General features: G+C 50.2%; 1 protein-coding gene and 1 long non-coding RNA gene across 2 annotated transcripts; one reads left to right on the top strand and one right to left on the bottom strand.

The window, feature by feature from the left end:
* The first annotated feature begins 4627 nt into the window (after positions 1 to 4627).
* Positions 4628 to 25513, top strand: LOC111145402 (golgin A7 family member B). The gene is made up of 6 exons (XM_022500280.1): positions 4628 to 4801; positions 10698 to 11009; positions 18563 to 18688; positions 21923 to 22075; positions 22162 to 22263; positions 23485 to 25513. The coding sequence occupies exons 2-6, from the start codon at positions 10998 to 11000 to the stop codon at positions 23590 to 23592; spliced, it is 501 nt and encodes a 166-aa protein (XP_022355988.1). The 5' UTR covers positions 4628 to 4801; positions 10698 to 10997; the 3' UTR covers positions 23593 to 25513.
* On the bottom strand, positions 15485 to 17171 carry LOC111145403. The gene is made up of 3 exons (XR_002640469.1): positions 17094 to 17171; positions 16099 to 16196; positions 15485 to 15635 (listed from the first exon to the last, which is right to left on the bottom strand). It is a non-coding gene; the product is annotated as an uncharacterized LOC111145403 (long non-coding RNA).
* Positions 25514 to 27067: the final 1554 nt, after the last annotated feature.

Below are 27067 nucleotides of genomic sequence, written 5' to 3' on the forward strand. Positions count from 1 at the left end.
CAGAGTCCGGGGACAAGGAGGGAGAGGGCCTACCTGGCATGGGAGATCCAGGAAGGCCCCAAGCAGGTGGCATTGAAGCTGTGGCCCTCCAGACTTTTTGTTTAATTTAATGTCTTTATTGCCCCAGCCAGGTTCGTAGGATAATCTTTTGCAGCCCAAACATCCCGTGTGATAGGGGAGATTTTGTGTGGATTTCTTTTTCTTTCTTTTTTTTCTGTTATTCTGTTCTATAGCTCTTTTTGTACTCCTCAAAATCGCATTCTCAGAAGAGTCAATAATGTCATTCCTGTCAATCCCGTTCTTCTTGAACTTTCTAGAATACTTGACACTGTTCATTCAGGCTCCCAGAGGACTCTGCCTCCTAGGGCTTCTGTGATGTGTCAGGGTGTTTCAGGGTGCTGGGTCTCAATCTGACACCCTTTTCTCCTTGCACTGATTCCTTCCCACCACGATCTACTTTTGCCGAACACCTTTTCAGACTAGGAGCTGAACTTGTCTATTTCCAGAGGTGATTTTATTTACTGCTTACAAAAATCCTGTGATAGCATTTTTTATCCCCACTTTACAGTTGGGGAACCTAGGCTCTGCAAGGTTAATGAACTTGCCCGAGGCCATCCAGTTAGTAAGTAACACTTCTGGGATTTGAACTGAGGTATCTTTGACTTCAGTAGCATCATCTTGCCCAGGAGAGTTGGTCTCTTTCTCATGGCTCTCTTTATCCCTCTTCTAAGGTCAAGTGACTCATTCTTATGGTGTCAGCTCTATAGAGAGGACTCCCCCCGCCAAGTCTTAACCCATAGTCTTGCACTTAGTCCTAAAAAATCATAGAAGCCTCTTCTATCCTTTACACCCGGCCTGGGTAGAGTTACCTAATCTGCCTTCATGATTTCTGACCATGGCTTCTAGCCATGGTGATGGGTGGATAGTCCCGTGTTCTTTTTGTCTACCCCCCAACCCCCATTCATCTCATGTACTCAGTCAGAAGCAGTGGCTTGTGGTGACTCCATTTAAAATGTTTCTTGAATCTGTCCCTTTGCCCTCATTCCTAGGCAGTGACCCATCTTCTCCCCTAGTCTGGCACAATAGCTCCCTTCCCGCTTCAGCCCCTGCCCTCCATTCCCTCCCTGAGATGCTCTCAGATGACCCATTCCAGGACATTCCTTTCCTTATGCTCCTCACTCTTTGGACTCCCTCGCAGGCTCCCCATTGCCTCACTGTAAAGGCTCAGTGTTTGGCTCCAGCCTGGATTCTCTAGACTAGTTCCAGTCCGCTGGCGGTCTGCACCTCCCCTTCCTTTAGCTCCAGCCGCCCATGTGTCCAGGCCTGCCTGTTCTTGCCCTCTAATCAATAAATACCTCATCTTTCAGAATCTACCTCTGGTCTATTGGGCCGGGAGCAGGATCCAGTCACCAGACCCCTGGGATCTCTCCCACCTCAGTTTCCCATGACATGCATTGCCTCTGTAGGTCACTGGGACACCTGTCATCAGCTCATGGTGTCATTGTGTCTGAGCTGGGTTTCCCAAAGAGACTAAAGTCCTTTACAGTTGGAACCATGTCGCTCCCTGCCCGAGGCTCAGTGTTGGAGAGCTAGATGGAGACATCCTCTGTCCTGTAAATCAACCTTCCTGTACAAGTATTGCTTGAGCATCTGTTATGTCCCAGGTACTATGCTGTGTGCCGAGAATGCAGCTGAGGAGACGAAGTTCCTGCCCTCGAGGGGCTTATGGTCTGATAGGGAGGATAGATGAATAGATTTTAGAAAGTATAATTGTTTTGTAGGGTAAGTATAAGGTGCTCATAATAGGGGCACCTAACCATGGCTAAAGTGCCAGGGAAGGCTTCCCCAAGGAAGCAAACTTTATTTTTGATTTTATTTTTATAGTTCTTGATTTTTTTATTATTAGAGTCAACAAAGAATAACATCTTGATAAGTGTAATCAGAACAAACAAAATGTATGGGAAAAGAAAATAAATACTGTGCTACCCAAGGTGGTGGATTTTAAATTCGGGATTTTAAAATGGGCTGGGCCCGGGAGCAGCAGGAGCCTCTGCTGTTGCGGCCTCGGTGCAGAGATGGTGACGCGTCTTCAGCTAAGGAAGCTAGAGCTACAGGGAGATATCAGGGGCCCAGAAGGAGGAGGAGTAGATGACACGGAGGCAGGGAATGGTGAAGTGGCCGACAGAACTCTGGACTATGGAAACATTCCAATCAAAGGAACCTCCCCTGTGACCTGGCCAGTGGTCAGGAATTCCAAAAGCTCCGTAGGAGTTTACCAGGCAAAGCACGGTAAGCTGAGAGATACCATGGAGAGGTATCTGTAAAGCCCCGCCTTGGGAGTGGGCTGGTTCAGGAGAGACTTCCCGGGATGAATGGGCTTTGAGATGCGTCTGGGGGATGGGATTCATAATGTGGCATGTTTGGGCTCAGGACTGCGTTCTTTTTCCTGGCAGTGTCCAGGGCGCAGCTGGGGCCCTGGCTCTGGGGCCCATAGTGGCTGTCGCTCTTGAAGAAAGCGTCTCTGTTCCTTGCACAGCAGGAGCTACCCTTGGGATAGTGGGCTTGGCAGAGGCCGCCTCTCCACACTCACTTCCTACCTAGCCTCTACCAACTTAAGCAAATAGCTACTTTCTTTCCAAGGCAATTGGATGGACTTGTCCAAACGTGCAAAACCAATAAGTGGGTCTGAACTGTGGTCTTTATCTTCTATAACATTTTGTAACACCCCCCCATACTGTCCAGAAACATTTTGTATCATGTATAAAATAAAATTTATTTTTAAGATTTTATTTATTTGACCAAGAGTAAGAGAGCAAGAGAGCACAAGCAGGGGAGTGGCAGAGGGAGAGGGAGAAGCATGTCCCCTGCTGAGCAGGGCTCAATCCCAGGACCCTGGGATCATGACCTGAGCCGAAGGCGGAGGCTTAACCAACTGTGCCACGCAGGCGCCCCTAAAATGAAATTTTCTTTTCTTTTTTTTTTTTCTTCAAGATTTTGTTTATTTATTTGACAGAGAGAAAGAGATCACAAGTAGGCAGAGAGAGAGGGGGAAGCAGGCTCCCTGCTGCGCAGAGAGCCCAAAGCGGGGCTCAATTCCAGGACCTGAGATTATAACCTGAGCCGAAGGCAGAGGCTCAACCCCTGACTTACCCAGGTGCCCCTAAAATAAAATTTTCATTTATATCCAATTTTTCTCATAGATGAATCAGTTGTAAAATGACTGGTTCTAACACTGTCTCAAAGAAACCCTTCTTCCCTCTCTCCCTTTTCCAGAGAATTTTGCTTTAATTAATTCAACAAATATTTATTGAGTCAGGACCTTATTCTAGGCATTTGGGTTACATTAGTGAACATAAAGAACACAACAAAGCATACAATTTCACAGGCAAGACAAACAGACATAATAAGTAAGTTATATTGTTTGCTAGAAAAGGTGATGAATTCTATAGAAAGGGGGAAAAAAAAAAGAAGGGAACCAAACAGAGAAGTTCTCTGTTCCCATGAGCCAACCTACCTTAGTGGGCAGGAGGACTGGGGCAATAAGAGAAACAGGGTTTCTGGTTTTTGTTGTTGTTTTGTTTTCAATTTGAGAGAGAGGGAGAGGGAGAGAGAGGGGGAGAGGGGGGGGGAAAGGCAGAGGGAGAAGCAGGCTTCCCGCTGAGCAGGGAGCCCAACGCAGGGCTTGATTCCAGGACTCTGAGATCATAACCTGAGCTGAAGGCAGATGCTTAACCGACTGAGCCACCCAGGCGCCCCGTTTGTTTCACTATAAGTCCTTGTCCCTGGTTGGAATTTTAAACTAATTGCACGTATTACTTTGAAAAAAATGAAAATTAAGTTCAAACAGTGCTGTAACTATATTGGGAGGTGCGGGTGGCAGTGTGAGCTAAGTTCTCTTCTGTCAGTGTGGAAAACAGGACAAGGTTTCTAATGTTAATAAATCAAGATGTTGAAGTACAGGCATCTCATTTAGCGATGAAAAGGAAACTATTGGAAGAATTTAAAGGAGAAACAGCTAAAGGAGTGAAAAGTCATTTCTTCTAGAGGAAAAACAACAGAAGGTGGGAAGGCATAAGAGAGAGTAGGCAGGGAGGGTGCTTGCCCTTTATTATGAACCTTTTGGTATGTTTGGGTTTTTAAAACCATAGGCATGTGTTGCTTTGATGATTAAAAAATCTTATTCTAGGGGCGCCTGGGTGGCTCAGTGGGTTAAACCGCTGCCTTCGGCTCAGGTCCTGATCTCAGAGTCCTGGGATCGAGCCTCGCATCGCATTGGGCTTTCTGCTCAGCAGGGAGCCTGCTTCCCCCTCTCTCTCTGCCTGCCTCTCCGCCTACTTGTGATCTCTGTCAAATAAATAAAATCTTTAAAAAAACAACAACAACCTTATTCTACCGAGCTGGGGGGGGGGTGCTGTAGAGAGTGAGGGGGTGGTGGAGGAGGTAAGCTGTGGCTCCCTTTCTTTTATTTGTTTTATACCTCTGACTTTCATACAAGATTTTGTTTGAACAAAGGTCTCTGCAGTTGAAATTGGTTTGAACTTCATGATCTCTTTCGGCTCTCATAATTAATGATGCTTTACAAGCACCTGTTCCCCTTTATGCTCACTCCTCTTTACTTCTCCAGGGAGGTACCATCCCTTAGAAGCCTTTCGGCTTCCCCCAGCTGGCTATGGCTTGTGGTGATTGGTGAGTTTGTGGCCAGTTCTCGTGCATGTGTGGAAGTGACCCTTGCAGTCAGTCACTGGGCGATTCCTACTTCAGAGGGCCCTGGCCCCCAGCACGCTGGCTGCATTAACAGCAGGTGAGTGTTTCAGCTAATAGTCCCAGACTCTGCAGTTTCTGCTGCGGGAGCTGTGAGTTCTTGTAGACTCTTGCCTCCCACTCTACCTCTTCCAGGGGAGGGAGGAAGAGAGAGAGAGACAGAGAGGGAGAGAGAGAAAGAAAGGGGTGGGAGAGGGAGAGAAAAAGAGAGAGAGAGAGAGGAGAGAGGGAGGGAGGGAGAGAGAGAGAAATAGAGGGAGACTATGAATGAAGTCAAGAAAGGGAGGCAACTCCCCATTAGCTTAGTCACCTCCTAGTGACTGCACTTCCAGACACGTGTCACCGTTTGCCTGTTCTGGCACTATTTTTAGGGCGGGTCCCCTCCATTCATGTTTCTGGGGCCTTTGCAGTCATCCCTGTTGCCGTCTGGCAGCTGCTTTCCTGAGTTTTCAGGTTCCAGAGGTTCTGTGTTCCCAGGCACCTTTCATGCCTTCCTGCCTTTGCACGCCGCGTTCTTTCATCCGCTGTCTGGGGAATAGGATATTGATCCTTGAAGTCCAAGCTCAAATGTCACACAGTTCGTAAAACCTTTCCTGGATCCCAACTCTGAGGAAGCTCTCTACCCCTTAGCACTTGCCACAGAGCCTCGTCCTTTCTTGCTGACATTTTGGCGTCCTGGAGGCGTTGGAAACACCCCACGGCCTTCTTCCGGCCTGGCCTGGAGTGCTCTGTAGCTGCTTCCTGAGCTCAGGGAAGCACAGTTGCTGATCTTTCTGTGCTTTAAGAAATCTTGCTTGGCCTAGAAGAAATGTTGCAGTGGGAAGATCTCCATCCAGCGAGGCATCTCCATTAATCTTTTCTGGTTTTCCTCTTGGAAGAAGAGATTTGGAAGAGTCAGGTAACATCTAAAGAAAGCCTCCTGTAATTGGAGGGGTCCTTTCAGGAGAGGGAGGATTATTTTACTGATCAGAGAACCAACGTTCAGAAATATTGCGACTTGATGATGGTCACATAGTAAATAGAGCCAGAGGCTGAAATCTATGTCATCTGACTCCAGGGACACTCTTTCCTACCACACACTTCCTCGTAGTCCCCACAATGTGCTCTGAGATCACACCATTAAAGACTTTCCAGACCACAATTTCCCCCTCAAGCATTCATGCAGTCCTTTTCCTTCCAGACCCAAGGGTTGAGAATCTTTCTGTCTCCCCTGCTTTTTCATTTCCCTGATATTTGCTAGCTCTTTCTCTGTCTCCTCTGCAGCCTACAGGAGTTCATTTCTCTCTCATCTCTTTCCAGATATCATAATTTCCAAATCTTTTGGTTGGTTTCTTTTTCTGGCTATGGTCCTTTCTTTGGGAGACTTTCCAATATAGCTGCAGATTGGAGGATGATAACAATGAATTAGTAGATCTTCTTTGATGTTATTTTGTGGGTGAACTCATTAATTTATGACAAAAACATCAAAGAGCTCGGCTCCTGCATCGGGACTGGCTTATCCCACGGCAGCTGGGTAATAATGATTAGTCAGATTAAATCTCAACGTCTTCTTCTGCTTCAGGAGTTAAAGTCTAAATGACTGGGGTGTGGGAATATCCCATCCTGTAGCATCCCATTGGCTTTGAGTCAGCACAGAATGAAACTCCCCACTCCAAATGTGGATCTCTCTCCATGGTCTCCACTTTGATGCCTCTAAGCCTTGAGGTCTGTCACGATTGGTGTAGCAACTGTGGAGGCAGTGTGGGGATAAAAGCCTGAGGCTGTTAAAGTCTCTTCGCAGTCAGGGGAGCTGGATAGTAAAAGGGATCACTCATCCTTGCATAGACTAGCTCAAGGTTCTCCAGAGTCCTAGTCCTGTAATTTCGTGGGAAGGAGAGCTCTCTGGGCCACACAAGAAAAGTGCCAGCATCATGTTCAGCACATAGCAAGCTTTCCATATGTAATGGTTGACTGGACTTTTTGAGAAAGGTCATGGTGCATGAAGTCTCTGGCTAGTTGAAGAGGAGTAAGAAGTAGAGCTCAGGTCTTGGCTTATACAACACCACCTCCTAACCTACTCACATCGATGGCCATTTACTTTGCTTCTTCCACTTTATTCATGGTGGAAAATTGTCTGTGCTCCTCTCTAAAGCCATCCCCTCCATGTTGGCCCTGGAACCCATCCTTTGCTGACCTCTTAAGGGTTTGTTTCTGCAGTTAACCCTCTCCTTCCTGAGGCTTTGATGTTTCCCTTTTAACTAGATTATTTCTATCAGCAAATAAGCAAGCTCTACTGTTTTCCGTCTGAAAAGAGCCTCCCTTGCTCCCACTTCTTCTTCAGGCCTCTGTACTACTCTTCACTCCCTTTGACAGCAAAATGCCTCACGAGACTTGTCTACAATCTTAGTATCTCTCCTTCCTCTCCTCCATTCAAACTCTGAAACCCACTTTAATTCAGGATCTCATCCCTGTTCTCCACTGAAACAGCTTTTACCAAGCTCATCAGTGATCATCTAGCTGCCAAGTCCCACGGTCATTTCTCAGTCCTCATCTTATCCTTCCCATGAACAGCTCTTCAGCACAGCTAGTAAGACTCTGTTACCAGGTTTCTTGCTTGGCTCCAGGACAGCATTCTCTCTTGGGTCTCCTCCTAACTCACGGGTTGCTGTTCTCACCAGTCTTTCATCTTCCCAACCTGGAAGTAACAAAGTGACCAGGATCAGTTCTTGGACCGTTTTTCTAGCTGTACCCACTCCCTACCTGTTCTCATCTGGTCCCATGGTTTTAAATCCTGTTCACATACTGGCGGCTCTTGATGTTGTATCTCCAACCCTTTACCTGTCTCTGAAACTCAAAGGCCTATTCCTCTCAGATGTATAATATGCACATCAAATTTCAGACCTAAATCAATTAAATAAAACTCTGTGTTCTCCATCCTTTCAGGCCCACTCCGTCCTTAGGCTTTCCTTCTCAGTAAGTGGCAACTCCTTTGTTCCAGTGACTCAGACTTCAAAACTTGGAATCACCTTTGACCCACTCTCATATCACACCCCTAGTCTATCAATAGTTCCTGCCAGCACTACCTTCAAATTATATCTAGGGTCTGGCCACTTCTTACCACCTCCGCTGCTATTATCCTTGTCTAAGCTACCACCATATCTTGCCCAGACTTCTTTAACAGCCTCGTAACTCGTATCACTGCTTCTATCCTTACCTTCCTCCCCCTTCCCTCTCCCTCCCATCCCAGCCCTAGCCTCCAGAGTAGTCTTTAAAAAACTGCAATTAGGTAATGCCATGCCTCTACTCTAAACGTTGTAGGGCTTTTGATCCCACTCTCTAAACAGAATCCAGAATCCTTATTAGGGCCTGCAGGTGCTATACGACCTGGCTCTTCCTACCTCTCTGATGTCCGTTTCCATTTCTCTTCCCCTGGCCCACTCCATTCTAGCTACACCGGTCCCCCTGCTAGTCTTTGAACATGCCAAGCCCACTCCTCCAGCCCGCCCTTGTACTGTCCTCTAAGCTAGTCACTCTTCCTTTAGGTACCTATGTGTTCTTTCACTTCCCTCAGGCTTCTGCCCAAATTTCACCCTATCAAAAACACTTTTGATGACTATCCTTTCTAAAATAACCCTCCTCTGTCACCTCTCTTTACCATGCTTTACTTTTCTTCCTAGCAATGATCACAACTCAACATACTTTATACTGATTTGTTTATCTGCCATTGATTGTTATCCCCATTAATATGTAAATTCAATAAGAACAAAGTTTTTGTGCATGTGGTCATTGCTGTAGCCCAAGCTGTGAGAATAGTGTCTTCTCCATAGTTCATGTTCAACAGATACACGTTGAATGAATAGATTTGTTGGATGGACTCATCTGGGTCTCTTGTTATCAGATACAGTGGTTTCTATATAGTCGTTTGGTTAATATAATCAAAATCCCGTGTGAGAAACTGAGGTGTCCATGGAGATCATCAGATTATGCAACTATTTAATACTAGTGACTACCGTGGGATTCACAGATATTTTCAGTTTGCCCTTGATGCCAAATCATTAGGCAAACTCTAAGGTGGGATGAAACATCTGCCTTTATTTCTTCGGTATGTCATTTATCCTCTGGGACTCAGTGTGTTCATCTGTGAAACAGGCAGTTGAAGATACGGTTCCTGCTGTGCTGGCTTAAGGCCAACAGGATGCTGAAGGGAGGCAGTATAGTTAGGAGGATCAACCACACAAGCTCTGGAACTTGACTGCCTGTGTTTGAATCCTGTCTCCATTCCTCATGAGCCACATGATCTTGGGCAACTTTCTCAGTTTTCTTATTTGTAAAGTGGGAATAATAAAAGGATAATAATAGCATTTAATTCAAAGAGTAATTGTGAGAATTACATTAAGACAATACATGTAAAGTATGTAGCACATGGTTTGGCATATAGTAAGTGCTCAGTAAATGTTAGCTATTATAAATGAAAAGTTCTGAGAGGCCATTGCGATTCATGTGTTTTAGGGGCAGTAAATTCTCCTGGAATATTAGATGATGTGAAATCTGTAAGGGTCTGATAATGTGGTTAGGTAGAATGCCCTTATTCTTAGGAGAGGCATGGTGAAGAACTGAAGGGTAAAGGTGAAGGGTAAAGGTTCTCAGTATCTGTCACTTATTTTCTAATAATCTAGCCAAACATATTTCTCTGTTTTTATATCTATCAAGAAAATGTGGCAAAATGTTAACAGATGTTGAAGCTAGGTGGACAGTATGGTTACTGTACTATTCTTTCAACCTTTCTGTATGTCTGAAAATTCAAAATAAAAGGTTGGAGGGGAAAAAAAGAACCCTAGAAATAGTCTAGTGAAGTCCAACTGTCATTTTATGGAAAGAAGCTCAGAAGTGAAGCTCTTGACCAAGGTCATACGCAGGAGGAGCTTGAGCCAGACTCCAGGTCTCCTGGCTGACCATCTCTCCCTTTGTGTGGCTGGCTGCTGTTACCCCTCAGGCAGCAGTGAGCTGCAGAGGAACAGAATCCGCTTCCCCCCAAAGACCAAAGGGTGTTATGGATGTGTAAAAAGGCACCTGTGTTGGTGTTTCCTTTTTGTTTATTAAGCAAATGGGTAGGTCATTTGGTTGGAAGGTATGATGTCAAAATTCTGATGGCAGCACCAGGACCACACCTGACATCCTGGGTAAACCAGTTTGACACCATTTGCTTGTGTTTTTTAAGTGCAGTTTTTGGGACTGCAAGGGAGAGAGGGAAGAGTAGGGGTAGGGCCAGGGTCAGGAAGAGCAGTGGAGAGACTGGCTTAAATTCTGGAGCTCCCTGAAAGAAGGGAACCCCAGGATTTCTCTGGGGATGAAATGCAGGCACATATTTAAAGAAAGGAAATGATTCTCTGCGGTCTGCAGCATTCTCCTTTAGCTAACAGGGTTCAAAGCAGTGAAAAGAAGAGACGAGGAGAGGTGGGAATGCCCATTCAAGTCTGGGGAAGGGGGAACAGAGAAGGAAGGGGGGGGGGGGCGGAGAAAGAACAGAAAAAAATACCATAGAGGAAACCTGGGCCACGGTGCGGGGGGGGTTGGGGGAGGGGTACTGGAAAGGTAAAGAGGCCGCACCTGGAGGCCTGCAAATGCGTGGAGGACTGTCAGCCTCCGCCGGCTAGAGTGTCTTGCCCCAGAACCGTCCTGCCTCTCTCCAGGTCTGGAAGTCTCAGGAGGCCGCGGTAGCGAGCGCAGAGCTCCTGGCGCTCTTACTAGGGGGAAGGGCGGGCGGGAGAGGCGGGGCCTCCGGGCCGGGCGGGAGCGAAGCCTCCGGCCGCGGGAGGGGCTCCTCTCCGGCGGGCGGGCGCCGGAGTCTGGGGGCCGTGTTTCCCCCTCCTGGTCGGTGGAGGCGCCTGGCCCCTCCTCCCCCGGCCGCCCCCACCCCCGCTGCCGCTGTCAAAGAAAAACCCGGCCGTTGCTTGCAGAAGCAGCGGCTGCGGGCGATCGGGCGGTGAAGAGCCTCGGGCGCGGCCTCGCCTCCCCGGCCCGGCGCCCTCATCAGCACCGCGGACAGCACAGCGGCCGTCGCCAGTACCCAGGCGTCCGCTGGCCCACCAACCCACCGGCACCTGGGCCCGCGACGTCCTAATCAGCACCGTGGACAGTGCACTGGGCCCCCCTTCTAGCCAGCCGCTGCCAGCCCACCTGCTCCCGGAGTCAGCACCGCGGACAGCCCCCCGCCACCGGCCTCGCCTCAGGCTCGGAGGGATCAGTGCCCCTGGAACATGGCCACTGAGGTAGGGGGCGAGCGCCTGGCCCGCAGGCAGTGCCCAACTGGTGCGGGAACACATCTCCGCTAGGGGCGGACTGGGCGGGAAAGGAAGAAGGGGGGGTGGGGTGGGGTGAGGGGGTGGGTTGGAGTAGGGTAGGATGGGGTGGTTTTCCAGATCTCATACTGCGGGAAGGGGTGGGGAGCAGAGTGGCAGGGTGGAGGAGAGGGGCTTCTCCTGAGAACTCATCTTACTCCTGGCGATCTTCCCCGTCTGAGTGCCGAAGCTGCCCACACCACTTGTTGGCACTGGCACCAGGTTTGCTCTAGGGACCCAGCTGGGGTTTCCCCTTACTCTGGACTGCTAGTCCTAAAACTACTTCCCTAGAGGGTTGGAGGTGAGCTTGTCCCTGTTTTAGGGGCAGGAAGGCAGCTGGTTTCTGTTGCTGTGCAGTGTAGCCATCCAGCTTTTGAACCCAAAAGCCTGGTTAAGAGATGACAGACCTACCTCCACATCCACATTTCCTTCATGGGGATGGAGGGGACGAGACCCCAACTGGTTTTAATGAGCTGCCTGGACCAGTCTCCACTTTTGCATATCATGCTTTCTTGCTTTTTCATCCCGTTCAAGTTTCTTGTACCAGGGTGTCTGCATTTCCCATGTCTGATGGGAGGAGCTGTCTTCTTCAGGGTGTGCTAATAGGTGTGTCACCTTCAGGGGACTTGGAAGCTGAACCAAGGGACCTGTTGGCTGAGGGTAGAATCTTGGTGCAGTGCTTAAGAGATCAGGAATTTCCTCCTGTTGTCCTTCATTTCATGTGGGAAATGCAGCTCTTTATGTCCCCACTGTATAAGCGGTACAGCTAACACATGGAGAAGGGGAGGACCTATTCAATGCACAGCATGTTAGCAGAACTGAAAGTTTCTTTCTTTGGATTTTTGGAGTGGAACCCAGGACACCAGGGTCTCTCCAGGTCTGACGTTGACTTCTGCGGTGTTTCCCCATTTCTACCCCAGCTGGAACACAAGCCAGGGAGACAGACAGCATAGGCTTTTGAATGATTCTGTGCATTGCCTCTGGGCATCCTGGTGAGCAGCGTGACATCAATACCAAGTGTTATTATTGTAATTCTGCTGCCATGGCCACCACAGAACAAGGTGCAGTTGCTTGGTGCCATTTGGCTTTGTGACAATGCACAGGATTAGCTAGGAGAGCTCACTGTCCCCCCCACCCCGGACCTTGCGAGGGGGCAGGTCCTAAGCAGGCCCATGGAGTTTGGTTTTTAGGCTGGAGGAATGCAAAAATAAATAATTAGAAAGCCTGGAAAGTGCCAAAGTTACTGAGAAGAGCAGGAAGAGCAAATGATCTGATCACCTTCCAGAGAGGGCTGCCAGGCGGCAGCAAAGGCTGCTGGTGCTGGGCAGGAAGGGACAACGTCAGCCACCTGGGTGTAGCTGGGCCAGCAGTGTGGGCAGAGAAGGCAGCCACATCTGTGATGTGTTCTGCCAGATTCCAGGAGCCCCATCTGTCTCATTATCTCTCCAGTACAGGTCTGTTGTGGTACACAAATGCCAACCAGCAGGCTCACATCTCTAGGTTGAGGCAGTGTTTCTAGGTGGCTGCTGTTAGGCGTGCATGCCTCTCCCTGGGGAGAGGTTCTGCTCACAGTGCCTCTGTGAAGGTAGCACTTTCCTGTGTACAAAGCACTACCACATGTATGATCTCCTTTGAGCTTTAGAGCAACCCTGTGAAGTGGGCAAGGATGGCGTTATTATCCCCAATTAACAGATGAGCTCATGGAGGCTCAAGGGCTTGCCTAATCCCTGTGAAGAAGCCAAGGAAGGCATCATTATCCCATTTTACAAATGATACAAGTGGAATGTGAGAGTTATTCAAGAAAATATGGCTCAAAAGGGGCAGAGCTTGAGCTTCTGCCTCCTTGGTCAGTGTTTTTTTTTTTCCTGCTGCATCCATGTATATCCATTAGCCAATGGTGTTGCTCAGCAGAGAGGTGGGCGCTAGAGGTGGTGACATGAGGCTGTGATGGAAAGGATGCAGAAGAGCCCAGCTCCCTGTTCATCCTGGCTGGGTCGGCTTGAGGGCAGAGGGACAGAGGAATGGCCAGAAGGGATGGAGAGCAGAGGACAAACATTACCCATTTCCCAATTTGGCCTTGGGTGGACCCTGCTGGCAGTACTGAGGGAGGAAGTCTTAGCTCTGCCAAGGCACAGAATGTACACATTATCTGGGCTGTGGAGTGAGTCATTCTCCCCAGCCTGTTTTTACTGTTAGGACTGAGTTAAGATTACCAGGAAAAACCTGTTGGGAGAAGGAATACCTCATGCCAGACTTCCTGGCCATCCCCACTGGATTCCGAATGGGAAGTCCTCAGTTCCAGCAGAAGATGTTTTGAGAGGTAAAGAGGAGAAGAACAGAGAGAAGGAGAGGGAAGTGGGAGAGGGAGAGAAGGAGAAGGAGGGACAGGAAGACAGAGGGGGAGGGAGAGAGGAGAGACATTAAGGAAGACTGGATGTCCCTGGATCCTTATGTGGAAGGCATGGAAACTGGGTCTTTTCTGCTTCCTAGTTTCTGTTGAGGAGTTACCATTAGGGGAGGAGTGCGTGTGAGGAACTCAGATGGATCCTCCTGAGTGAAATACTGACCTCATTTGGACAACTGTAATGAGCCCATTTCCTGAGCGGCAAATCTCTTAGAATCTGTGTCACCAGGAGCAGGGTCCACCCTGGGAAAGAGTCCAGATGGCCCAGGACAACTGGGAAATGCCTGGCTGGGAGGGGCTTCCTTGAGTGGTGGAGTTTGGTCTCTAAGAGGTTTTTAAATGCACCCAAGTAGCATTATCCAAGCAAAGCACTTGGAGGTTTGATCTCTGAGCCTGGAATTAACAACCAGCAGACAGTGGGTTGGGCTTGGCCCTGGTGCAGGCTTAGAAGAAGGAAGGCCCTATGCCTGGGTTTCCATCCCGAGGCCTGACTTGGCTGCTTGTGACTCATGATCCTCACTCCTCCTCCACACCCCAGCCAGGGAGCAAGCATGGTGTTGGTTCATTAGCTGAATCTCCTGATTCTTGAATTGAGCCTCAAATGCATCCTCTGGAATTAGCTAGTTTTTAATGAGGATGGAGATGCGGGCCAGATGGGGCCTCCTGCTTTGTCTTGGGCAGATTGGGACTGGGAGTGCTCTTCCAAATTCTGGGGCTTGCTCCTCCCCACCTCTACCAGGTTGGCTCTGTCAGGTGGGTGACCCATTCTTCAGACAGCCTTCCTATCCCTGTCCTACTGAAGTTCGAAAATTGGTGCCAGCAGATATTACCACTGATGTTCTCTTTCTTCCCTGTGAAGTGCCTCTTGGTCCTGTCTTTACTCAGCTGCTGGCAGGCCAGGTGATGGTGGCGGGAGAGAGGGCAGAGTTGAGGAAGGTAAGAAGTAGATGAGAAGCCCAGGTGTCAGGGTCAGTTAAGAAACTCGGGGAGAGCAGACACAGAAGCTGTGTGCATATTCTGGGATCCTCTCATGGGATTTCAGAGCATCATGGATCTCTCTTAAAACCCCCCACTTGTTTTCTGAAAGCTAAGTAGTTGGCAAGTGCCTGGAGTCTGGCTCTAGCTCTGGCTCAAGGGCCCCAGTGATGGGATTCTTCATTCAGTGGTCCTCAACTGACCCTTCTAGAAATGAGTCTCGTTCACAGCTGTGCCTCATTTGGTCCGCTTCTGTGCTTACAAATGTAAAAATGTATTGGAAACATTAAAAATATCAAGATATTTGGTATTAAAGAAATCTGGATTTATGGCTTCTCTTAAGATGTCAGAAGCAGGAAAAAAAAATGTCAGAAGTGCAGCATCCTGGGCTCACATTCTCACATGGCTTTCAGGGATGTTCTCTGATTAGCCACAGCCCTCACCAGGCTCACATACATACTTAGTCCCTATAAACACTGGCATTCGTAATCCCTGAGAAAGCCTCTTGAGGGTCAGGGCCGGACGGGGCTTTAAGTACTTATGTTGTTCCAGCTTCTCAGTTTCTAGTTGAAGAAATGGAGGCCCAGGGTGATGTGGCCTGGACTAGCACCCAGGTCTCCTGCTCCCAAGTCAGTGGGTCTTCTTTCCATCAGTGCCTTTCGGTACTTCACAACTGAGCCACTGTGGATGGAGAGAGCCAGGAGACGCTGCTCTGCCTTAAATCTATCCATTCACCAACTACAGATGACTCTTCTGTTGTGCTGTACATAGATCTGGGAGATGAAGGCTCTAGAGTATACAATGTGTCTGATAGCAACTCCTCAAGGTTCTTCTAGCAACTCCTCAAGACTCCACAAGTACTCTAAGGGAGGGAAGCAGATCCCTTGTCACTCAGAGGATTAAGACTCAGGATTTTTGGGGTTGGAAAGGATGTTAACCCCTCCTACTCTGGCTACTTGAGAACCCATGGATCAAAGCCAAGAGGAGATGGGACTATACTATGAAAAGTAGCATCCTAAAATCTTAATGGAATAATAAACTAGAAGTTTATTTACTGCTCAGTAAAGTCCCAGACAAGTGATTCTGACCAGCAGCTGGATCTCCTCCAGGCTGATTCAGGGACCAGGCGCTTTCCAACTTGTGGTTCCATCATCTTCAACATACGGCTTCTTTGGTTTCTGTGGAAGGGCAAAGATTACAGAGGAGTGGCTAGTCCTGTGAGCCAAACCTGTACATTCCATTCACATTCCATTCAGTCATATGGCCACACCTAATTGTAAGGCAGGCTGGGGATTAATCTAACTGTATGCATGGGGGAAAGAAGAAGGGCTGTTGTCAACAGCTAGCCAGTAACGAGAGACACAGCCCTTCATGGTAGCACACAGTGCATGTGTGTACTCAGGCAGAGAAAAAGGAGGCTGTGGGGGAGAAGCTGAGTCCATATCAGAATGACTGAAGCACTGTTTTGTTGTTGTTGTTTGTTTGTTTTTTTTAATTTTCCCTTTCTTTCCATTCTCACCAGCACATTCCTTGGTTTAGATCTACTTTTGTTTCCCTGGACCACTACAAAGATAGTGCATCCCTTCACCTGGCCTCTTACCCCAGTCATGCCCAATTCCCATGCATCCCACACAGAGCTACCTGAATGGTCCTTCTGGGGCTAGGGGAACCCATCCTCAAGATTCACTGGCTCATGTCAGTTGGTTTTAGAAGGGCAGAGGAAGACCACAGCCATTTTCCTTGGAAAATACAAAAAATATGAAATCTTAACCAGACAGAGCAGACACATTAATGAATAATGTACTTATATCACCAAAGCTTAATTTGATTTTCAAAGTTATCATAGAACCCTAGTGGATGTCAAGGGGGCTTTCTCAACTAAAACCTTGAGTGGAGGAATCAAGGCCTATGAAGATGAGAGGAGCACCATACATTCTTCAGTTCAGTCCCAATACTCTGGGGACCACTTCTCTCATGAAGAGCAAGGGCTGTCTGGATTTAGGAAAGTCTCTGATTCTCTCCTTTTCAGAACCTTGATCTACCAATTACCTGCTCCTACCTTTCTCTTATTACTTATTCCCCCATTCCCCCATTATTTTTTTTTTAAGATTTATTTATTTTAGAGCAAGCAAGAGAGAGCGCGAGAGCACATGTGAGCATGGTGTAGGGAGGGGCAGAGGAAGAGAGAATCTTAAGCAGACTCCCTGCTGAGTGTGCAGCCCGGCATGGGGCTCGATCTCACCTCCCTGAGATCATGACTTTAGCCAAAATCAAGTTGGATGCTTAACTGACTGTGCCACCCAGGTGCCCCTCTTTCTCCCAGCTTTTTTTTTTTCTTTTAAGATTTTATTTGTTTGTCAGAGAGAGAGCGAGATAGAGCACAAGCAGGGGAATGGCAGGCAGAGGTAGAGGGAGAAGCAGACTCCCCGCTGAGCAAAGAGCCCGATGTGGGACTCTATTCCAGGACCCTAGGATCATGACCTGAGCCGAAGGCAGATGGTTAACTGACTGAGTGTTTCCCCCAGCTTTTAAGCAAGTTTAAGTGTCTTCAATCCTACACCTTCTCCTCTAGGTGCGCCCCCCTCCCAGCTCTCCGTGATTACGCTGTCACCCCCTCGCCCCTGCCCCGCTCTTACCTAATCCACAAAGTCTTGCTGAAAACTGCCTGTTGTCGCTGGAACAGACCAGGTTCTCTGCCATCTTTGCTCCCTTACAGAAGCTTCTCCCTCTGTCTGGGTTGCTTTTACGTCCTGTCCCTACCCACTGCTTGCCCCTACCACTGGCAAGTCCTGGCCTTCCTTTATGACTCAACACAGACCTCAGGAAGTCTTTTCTGAGTAAGCATTTCTGGGTAAGATGTTACTTCTCTAAAGCATTTATCACAGGCTAATTTATTATATATTTACTTGTCTTCCTCCCTGGAGCTCACAGACTGTCTTTTGCCCAGCATCCCCAGAGCCTGGCAGTAGTAAGGACTCAATAAATGAAAGGAATGACTGAATGGATTCACTTTAATTACACAGGATGAACTGGCCGTGTGTTCACTCTGCCCCTGGGGCTTGGTCTCCACGTGGTTCCAATGTTTGGCATATTTTACCCAGTGGAATGCTGGTTTCAGATGTGGGTGGCCAAGGCTGGAAATGGAAGAAAGAGGCCTGGTCCTTCTGTGGAACTGAGCCCACTCCCCTCAAATGCTAGAGTCTGTGTCAAGGTCAAGTCTGCAGGTGTGGGCAAGGGACAGAGTTGCCCCACTCCTTTCTACCAAGGCAAGGTGTTTCTTTAATTTCTGGCTTCAGCCCACTTTATCCATAATTTTCTCTGGGGAAGTCTGGGCGTTTGGAGGCCCCTCCTTTCTTGTGGTGAGAGGTCCTGGATGGGAAAGCTATCTGTGGTATTTTCTGACCTGGGCTTTAACTTGTCCTGAACTTGAATCTCCCTCCAAGGTGGTGGGCATATCAGGTCCTTCTTCCTCTGGTCTACATGCTTCCCTCCTCAACTCTGCTGTAAGCCCCACTTCTGGGGTCTGAGACCTCAGTCTTATTCAGGGGCTGAGTTCCCCAAGTATGAGGCCTAATGAGTTCTAAATGTTTGATACTTGCTAAGTGAACAAAGGTGTGAAAGTTTGTGTGTGTGTGTGTGTGTGTGTGTGTGAGAGAGAGAGGAAAAAGGAAGGAGGGGGAGGAGGGGGAAGGGGAAAAGTGGGGGAGGGGAATTGGGGAGGGAACGAGAGAGAGGGAGAGAGAGAGAGAGAGAGAGAAGGATCTGGGCCAGCCACCAGGAAGTCTCTTCCTCTTGTTAAAATTTGTTTCTGGCTCTGTTGATGGTTCCAGAACCTTGCCTTTTGGCTCAGCTTTGGCTCTGCTTCAGGCTTTTTCTAGATCTTTCTGGGGTAGCCTGAGGTGTCTTGTCTGATAAGCTCCACAGTCCTGCTTCCCCGTGGCCTTCCTGGAGCACTGGTAGGTTGGCTAATGTTCTGGTTTGCTGGGAACTTTCTTGGCTTTAGTGCTGTAAGAACCATATCCTGACACCCGCCCCCCACCCCCAGTCTTGGACAAACCTAGATGGATCGTCACCCTGAATGTGTGTGTCCTGTGTGCCTTCTCAGGTCCATAATCTGCAGGAGCTGCGGCGAAGTGCCTCGCTGGCCACCAAGGTCTTTATCCAGAGAGACTACAGTGATGGGACCATCTGTCAGTTCCAGACCAAATTCCCCCCAGAGCTGGACAGCCGGGTGAGGATGACTTTTTCCCCCTCAACTTGGAACACAGGCCATGAGGGAATCGAGGACTTAATCAGACATATTTCTTTTCCAGGATAAAACTAACATGTGTCACAACACTTGTTCAGTCACTTCACATGCAAGCATTAAACCATGTCCCTGACATTGTCTTGCCATCCCCACATGGAAAGTTAAAGCTGGGAAGGCCTCACATTTCCTAGTTCAGCAGCCCCCAAACGTCAGCAGCACAAGACTCACCCAGAGAGCTTGTTAAACAAAAGTGTGTTCCTTAGTCCTGAGATGGCAGCGGCTTTGGCTGTCTCCCCTCTTCAGCAGCAGTTCTCAGCCCTAGCTGCAGAGCTTAAAAAAATCCTGATGCCCAGGTCATCAACCAAGGGCTCTGTCCACAGCCTCTCTCTCCAGACTCAGCTACCTGGGTGTCTCACGGACCACCAGCCCCTGGCAAGCGTCAGCTCCTGCTGCCGGCTTTTGCTTCTGGCTCCGGGGCGCATATGGCCCTCTCCCCAGGCCTCTGTAGAACTGGCCTGGGGTTGTCGTCTGCCCTCTGAAGGGCGGGCGCAGTCCAAGGAGGGCGGCGGCAGACCCTTCCACTCAGCAGCCCAGGCCCATCTGAATGGGCTTGGGAAGGTGGGGCCGGGCTGCCTTTTGCTAATCCGATCCCTAACCAGCTTTTAGGGATCTATGACACTCCTCATCTCATCAAAGGACATGCCTGTCCTTTGGGGCATAGGGACTCTTGGGGTAGAGCATAATTTTCTCTTATGCATATACTCAAGATCTGTGTAGGGACAGTGACTGGGGACCCCAAAGCTTCTGACTATTCTTGGGGAGACCTTTTGTCCTAGTTGGGGGTGGAAGGTCCCTAACCTGTGTGATGGACTGTTCTGATCCTCTACAGTGGTGAGTGGGGAAGGGGGTGTTCCAAGGAATGTAAAAAATGGAGCTATAGACACTTTGACACTTGTTGAACTTGGAGCATGACCTTCTAATCTAGTGTAGGTTATGTATAGTGTAGGGTTATGTATCAAAGAGCACAGACTCAGGTCCAAGCTGTGTAACCTTGGACAAGTTCACTCAACAAGTATTTACTGAGCAACTGCTCTGTGTGAGCCACCAGGCATCTAGAAGTGAAGTCTTGGAGTTTGTTTTCTCTTAGAGGGTATGAAGAATAAAATAGCAAGTAAATATGTAGTAGCTCTGGGGGGACCAATACTAGAAAAATAAGGGGGGAAATCACAGGGCTGGAGGAGCTGGGGAGAGGTGAGTGGTGGGGGAGGTCTGTGAGATAAGGTGAGACCTGAGCCTGGGGTAGGGGAGTCTGGGGGAAGAGTGTTGCATCCAAGGACACAGGCACAAAGACTTGCGTATTTGCTGGAAGCAGCAGGGCAGTCCGTGTGGCTGGAGTGGGGACTAGGGGTGGGGTAGGAGAGTAAGAGGCAGGCTCAGGGGATGCAGGGCTAGACCCTGTAGGCCCTACAGGGCCTAGCAGGCATTTTAAGAACCTCTTGGATTTTACTTGGAGGGCAATGAGATGGCTTTGGAAGCTCTTTTTCAGAGCTGTGACAAGCTCTGGCTTTAACAGGCTCTCTTGGCAGGGCTGGGGGCAGAGAGACTAGTTAAGAGGCCAGAGATGATGGCAGTCTGGACCACAGAACAGAGCTTTGATCTGCTGAAAGTGAAAAAATGCATGAAATTGTGTTATTTATTTGAAAAATTTTAAAAAAAGATTAAACTTCGCAAAGTTTTTTTCAGATGAGGCAATTGATTAATTTATTTTTAAAAGATTTTATTTATTTACTTGAGAGAGAGAGAGAGAGAGAGGGCACCTGAGCAAAGAGAGGGAGAGGGCGCTAGAGGGAGAGGGAGGGGCAGAAGGAGAGGGTTGGGCAGAGGGAGGGGGGAGGTGCAGAGGGACTGGGAAAAGCAGACTGCCTGCTGAGCACAGAGCCTGACAAGGGGCTCTATTCCAGGACCCTGAGATTATGCTGAAGTCAGATGCTTAAATGACTGAGCTACCCAGGTGCCCCAGCAATAGCTTAATTTGATCTACAGTTGCCAGATGAATTTATAAAAATATTATTATTATTTTTTAATTGAAGTATAGTTGACATACAATGTTACATTGTTATCTGAAAGTGCCTTTAGGGCTCCTGGGTGGCTCAGTTGTTAAGTGTCTGCCTTTGGCTCAGGTCACAATTCCAGGGTCCTGGGATCGAGTCCCGTGTCAGGTTCCCTGCTCCGTGGGAAGCCTGCTTCTCCCTCTCCCACTCCCCCTGCTTGTATTCCCTCTCCTGCTATCTCTCTCTGTCAAATAAATAAGATCTAGGGACGCCTGGGTGGCTCAGTCAGTTAAGCCGCTGCCTTAAGCTCAGGTCATGATCCCAGGGTCCTGCGATCGAGTCCCGCATCAGGCTCCTTGCTTGGTGGGAAGCCTGCTTCTCTCTCTACCTCTGCCTGCCACTCTGCCTGCTTGTGTGTGTGATCTCGCTCTCTGACAAATAAATAAATAAAATATTAAATAAATAAATAAATAAAATATTTTTAAAAAACCCAAATACACCCCCCCACACACACGAGTGTGTATATACACGTATATAAGCTTTTAAAAAATAGAAGGCATAGAAAGAGCTTAATATTAGCTATTATGATTATTGATGCAGGCAGGACAGTTGTGCAAACACACAAGGCTGTTGTGTCCTTTGTGACCTCTTAGCTTTAAAGTGCCCTGTCCTGGAGAGACACTCCTGAGGTCTTACACAGTCTTAGGCAGTTGGAGTCCCATTCAAACATGGGGGGCCCCTACCAATTAGGACCTGGGCGCTTTCACAGCTATCAAAATGGGAAGGGTGACAAAGTCACTAGAATTCCTGCCTGAGCCCCTACAGAAAATGTTCACATGTATGATATGGTGGGAGTTTCTTGCCTCCAAGGGAGGCCAAGTAGCCATTCTTATTTCCATTTTGTAGATGTGGAAACCGAGGCTAGAGTAGTTAAGTCATTAGCAAAAGGCCACATGGCTAGTGGATGGTCGAGTCTGGACCGGACCCCAGGTCTCCTGATTCCCAGTCCAGTGCTCCACAGGCACCTGCCCCTTCTCTGGTCTTGCCTGTGGGCATCTCCCCCTACCAGCATGGGCCTACCACTGCCATCCTCCCTCCCACCTGTGACTGTCCACAGTCCAGGGAGGCTGACCTCAGCATGGTCCCTGTCCTTCTCCCCCTCCAGATTGAGCGGCAGCTCTTCGAGGAGACCGTGAAGACCCTCAACAGCTTCTATGCAGAGGCCGAGAAGATTGGGGGGAGCTCCTACCTCGAGGGCTGCCTGGCCTGTGCCACGGCCTACTTCATCTTCCTCTGCATGGAGACCCACTACGAGAAGGTGGCTCCCTTTCCGACTGCCCTGCATCCCTGCCCCCAGGGCTCCCCCGCCGCTCGCTCATCCTCCACTGGCCCCTCTCCTTGCAGGTCCTCAAGAAGATCTCCCGCTACATCCAGGAGCAGAATGAGAAGATCTTCGCTCCTCGAGGCCTCCTGCTCACGGACCCCGTGGAGCGTGGGATGAGGGTTGTATCCTTCCTGGCTGTTCTGTGTAAGGGCATGGAGTTGCCAACCAGTAGGGTCCCTGGTGAGGCCCCATGTCAGAAATAGGGACCACCCTAGGGACCTCTGCTCAGGGATTTCCTAGGATTCCCCACCTCGTGGGTCATCCGCTCCCCTCCCCCATAAGGTATCAATGCCCTTTGTGAATTTCAGGGTTTGCTTTTATCCAGCTGTATGTATTCACTGCTCAACACATGCCAGGTACCATATTAGCTGCTTTAAAACTATGCAGTTCTCCCTAAAGGTGGGGGACTCTTACTTGTCTCGTCCACGAGCGTACTGAAATTCAGTCACTGGCTCAGGGTCACGGGGCTGGTGGACATCCGAGCCAGGATTGGAGCTCAGGCCCACACATCGCTCTGAGGCTGTTTGCCCCTCAGGGAGTGGGCAGATCTCCCATCCGTTCACATGTCTACAGTCTCATGGACTCCTGTGTGTGCCTCCTGGCGTCCCCCTTCCAGAGATCAGGAAAATAGAAATCTTGATGGGCGGCTGGTCCAGGGCTGGGTTTTATGTCTGCTCTCCTGGAAAACTGTGTGCACACATCCCGCCCTCAGTCATTAGCAACTTGAGTAAAATTGCTAAAAAATAAATTTTGCTAGAAACTTGAGAGGAAAAAGAGTAAAGAAAACACAAACACCGGGATCCTCTGTTCACCTCGCCCCGTGAGAGGGGCTGCTTTTTATTGAGCCTAAGAAGCGGGCATTGTGCTTACTGCTTTACATGCGTGATTTCAGTCCGGCCTCAGACAAACCCCGAGACTGTAGGATCACCACCGTTTTACATATCGATTAATGGGTGACACGGTAAATGACCCGTCTAAGGCCACATCGCTGGAGTCTAGGTGAGTGAGGCTTTGAAAGCAAGATACCGAAGTCCTCCCGCTTCCTGCAGTGCCACCAACCGTCCCGGGGGTTGGTGACTAGCCCCACTAGAGCAGGAGATTCCGAGCTGGGTGTGTGCCTGCGCCGAGGAGCGGGGCCCTCGTGGTGGCTGTGCACGTGCCCCGAGTCCTTGCGTGCGGGAGCGCGGCGGGCGGGGGTCTAGTGGCTAGTGCCGCCATCCGCCCTCCTTTCTATCTGGGAAGCAGCCCTGGCGGGCCTCCCGCTCCCTTGCTGGCCTCCAGCTGCGGGTCTGTCCGCCCCTTCTCAGCAGCTGCCTGGGCGTCCGTCCTTAACGCCGCCGCAGATCGAGATCTCCATCTACGAGGACCGGTGCAGCAGCGGCAGCTCCAGCAGCGGCAGCAGCTCGGGCAGCGGCAGCAGCGGCGGGGGCGGCGGGGCGGGGGCCCGGTGACTGGCCGAGAGTCCCTGCAGGGAGGTGTATGGCCGGACTGAGGGCCTCTCAGACCTGCGGCGGCTGCGCTACCAGAGCACCCGCTTCTGAGTCATTCTCTGGGCCCCCCTCTGCTTCCCGGGGCGGGAGGGAGGGTGACTGGCCCGGTGTCGTTGCGGGCCGTCTCCCGGCGCCCCTCCCACACTCCTGCCCCTCGCCGCTGGCAGGACGGCCCACTTCCTGATCTGGCATTCCCCAGGGGTCAGGTCTGGTCAGGCGCAGCCCCATCTTCCAGGGGAAGGCTGGGACCTGGTGGGAAACGCGATTTGGACAGCCCTTTTCTTCTGCCTCTCCACTCCCAACACCCAGGAGGCGAGGCGGGGCTCAGGTCCCAGAGAGAATTCCTATCCCGCATGATTCCTCAGCCCAAATCTCACATCCACCAGGACTCTCTCCCCCCAGGGTCCTGCTCCCCGTGGCTGTCTCCCAATGTCTGCTCTTTCTGGTGCCACTGCTGGGGCTCTGCCTATCTGTGAACCTGCCTCCACTGGATTCGAGGTCTGGGGAGATGGGAGCCACTCAGTCCCCTCTTGACCCCTTCTAGACTCATGGCTTCCCCTTCCCCCACTCAAAGCCGGAAGGCCACATGGGCCTTGCCAAGAAACCTCCTGAGATTTTGCAGGACTCCGGGCGCTGGCTGTGGGGTGCACAGCCTGGGGCTCTGGGAGTTTATATGAGGCCTAGAGAAATGCTTCATGGAGACTTGTAGCTTTGGGGGCTTTGAACCTCCAAGATTGGAGCCAACTTCTCGAGATTGGAAACTGTGTGTATGAGAGAATGAGTGTGTGTGCATGCAGGTGCGTGTGTGAGTGCATATACATGAGAGCACTGTGTGCGCGAGTGCACGTGTGGCTGTGCAGCCGTGTGCGTGAGCACACATGTGAATGCATGTGTGTGAGAGCACATGTGTGAGTGCACTTGTCCGTTCCCCTTCTGTGCCAGGCCAGTGACTGCCCCTCTGCCTCCTCTCATCTTTGTATGTAATGGTCTGTGGCTGCTTCCCTGCAGAGGTCCAGCCTGTCCCTTTGTAAATAAATGTCCTAAAGCTCCTTGCCCCTTGCCTGGGGCTACCAGCTTGGCTCTTCTTCCTGGTCTCTTCCCCACCTGCAAAGTTCTCCCCACCTTCTGATTCTACTGTGTACATTCTAGCAAAAGAGAAGTTGGGGGTCTGGGAGAGCAGAGCCAACCTTCTGGAGCCTTCCATGTCCTTCTCCCAGTCCTCCCGGTCCATGACAAGGCAGCAGGGCCACACATGCTGCATATTCAGCCCGCCCAGACTCTGGAGCTCTCTAAGGCTGCATAAGCAAGGCTTCCTTGGATGTTCAGAGGAGCTGGCAACCTATATGGGAAAAGGCAAACTCCTTTCTTGAAAGGGAAGAGAAGCACCCAGCCAGTGAGGCTCTGTCTGCCAAGGCCCAGGGCGCCAATGAGGAAGAAGCAGCCCCCATGCCCGGATGCCCGGATGAGGGACAGCAAGCGACTGCCTGCCTCAGCCGGCAGGAGGTGCTAAAAGGGCATCTGGAAGACCAGCCACTGCAGGGAGCTTTCTAGAACCAAAGAGGGGCCTGGTTTTCTTTTGGATGAGAGAGCAGCCTGTGGGAGGGTGGTGCCTACCCAGGGGGCTGCAGAGGGCAGCCTGGTCCCTGAGCCCGAGGGGGTGGGTCTGCGTCCAAGGATCCCCCAAAGAGGGCAGTGACCCAGTAAGCTCCACGGCAGCCCCCCGACTGGCCCCCTACTCCTGGGCCTGGCCCATGCCCTCCCTGGCCCACTGTGGGGCCAGGCCTTATGTCTGACCGGTGCCTCTCCTGTGGGATGGCTGGGCATAGGTGATGCAGTGGCCTTTGGTTTTATTATTTCTTTTTCCAATAAAAGGACTTGCCCAGCTTGAGGCTCTGTGCTGCTTCTCTCCCCTGTGGTGGTGGGCTGCTAGTTCCATGCCCCAGACCTACAGCAAGGGGAGGCTCAGCCGCCCATCTGCCTCATGCCAAGGAGGTGGGGCTGAGCATGTTCCTGAAGGAGCATGAGTCTGACCCGGGCAGGACCCACCCTGTCTTCTTGGAGTCTGTAGTCTAATGGGGAGGCTACATTTTGGATCCTTGAATCTGGAGCCTTTATGGGAGGTTTGCAGCCTTGGGTGGGGGGAGCCACTTGACTGAAAGCCAGGGCAAAAGCAAGTAATGAATTGATTAAATACCCATTATTTGAACCCTTAACCTGGGTTTAGGGACTGTTAGGAGCTGGATCACAGAAGTCACTCTGTTTTAAAGACTAGAAAATCATGTGAGTGTTGGAACCTAGCAGGGTTGTGTCTTGCATTCTATAAAACAAAGTAACATTTACTGAGCACCTATAGTGTGCCAGATGCTTTGGTAAATCCATATACTATAGCTGGGAGGGGATTTAAAGATCATCTAAATGAGGCAGAATGGAGGCCCAGAGCGGCCGCATGACTTGTACCAGGTCACACAACTGGGTGGGATCATACCAAATCTAGAACCGAGACCTCCTGACCCACTGCTCACTCTGACACCATGGGGACGGCATCCCAATGGAAGTTGCCTTATGCTGCGGGGCGGCCAGGATCACATGCTCAGGTCTGTGGACGAAGAGAGGGTCTCACCAGACTGTGAGGACAATGGCTCCAACCTCAGGGTGGGGGCTTTGGGGAGATCCCCTCTGGGGAGTGCTGAGAGGGACTCTGGTGGCTTCCATGCTTGTCCTTGCAGCTCTGGAGAGGCAGCTGGGCCTTAGTCTGAGCCATGGGGAGGCCTGGGCCCACTGCCTGTGCTCAAACCTGGGGTGTGTGTGTGTAGTGGTCACAGTGGAGGTGGTTCTTTAACACGAGGGTAGGTTCATTCTGTCCTGTATGTGAGGTTATCAGTCGTTATGTTAAACAATAGTAGCTAACATTTATCACTTACTATGTGCCAGGCACTAGGGTAAAACCTGACATAGTCATTCAATCCTCACAACAACCCTATGGTATGGACTTTTATTCCCATTTTACAGATGAGGAGACTGAGGCACACAGAAGTTAAATAACTTGCCCAAAGTTGCACAACTAGGAAGTGGCAGAGCTTGGCTTTGAATCTAGGCAGGCTGACTCCAAACTGTGGGCAAGATGAGTAACCCAGCTTCAGGGACCCTATCAGAGCTCGAGGTCCTCAGCCATCCTAGGTAAGGATTTGCTAGGTTCCCAGGTTAGGACGTGGAGCTGTGCCTGGGTCCTCCAAGCCCAGGGCTGGTACCTCTAGGCATCACGAGAGTGGGGGTGGGGCTGTGCCCTCACAGACCTGCGGGGCCCACAGAGGCAGCCTGGTGAAGGGCAGAGTGGGGAGAAGCAGGTGAGGCGTGGCTTCTCCCTCCCTGGCTTTCCTCGGTGGGCTCAGTTACAGGGGGGAGTGGCCTCTCCGGCGCGTCCCGCCGCAGCCGTGTC

This window comes from Enhydra lutris, unplaced genomic scaffold (genome assembly GCF_002288905.1).
Source record: "Enhydra lutris kenyoni isolate GAN:26980312 unplaced genomic scaffold, ASM228890v2 scaffoldscaffold12, whole genome shotgun sequence".
Taxonomy (NCBI): domain Eukaryota; kingdom Metazoa; phylum Chordata; class Mammalia; order Carnivora; family Mustelidae; genus Enhydra; species Enhydra lutris.

Coding starts and splice junctions, on each gene's coding strand:
- LOC111145402 (XM_022500280.1), top strand. Junction 22,076..22,161: donor TGGAGACCCACTACGAGAAG/GTGGCTCCCTTT, acceptor CTCTCCTTGCAG/GTCCTCAAGAAGATCTCCCG. Junction 22,264..23,484: donor TGGAGCGTGGGATGAGGGTT/GTATCCTTCCTG, acceptor ACGCCGCCGCAG/ATCGAGATCTCCATCTACGA.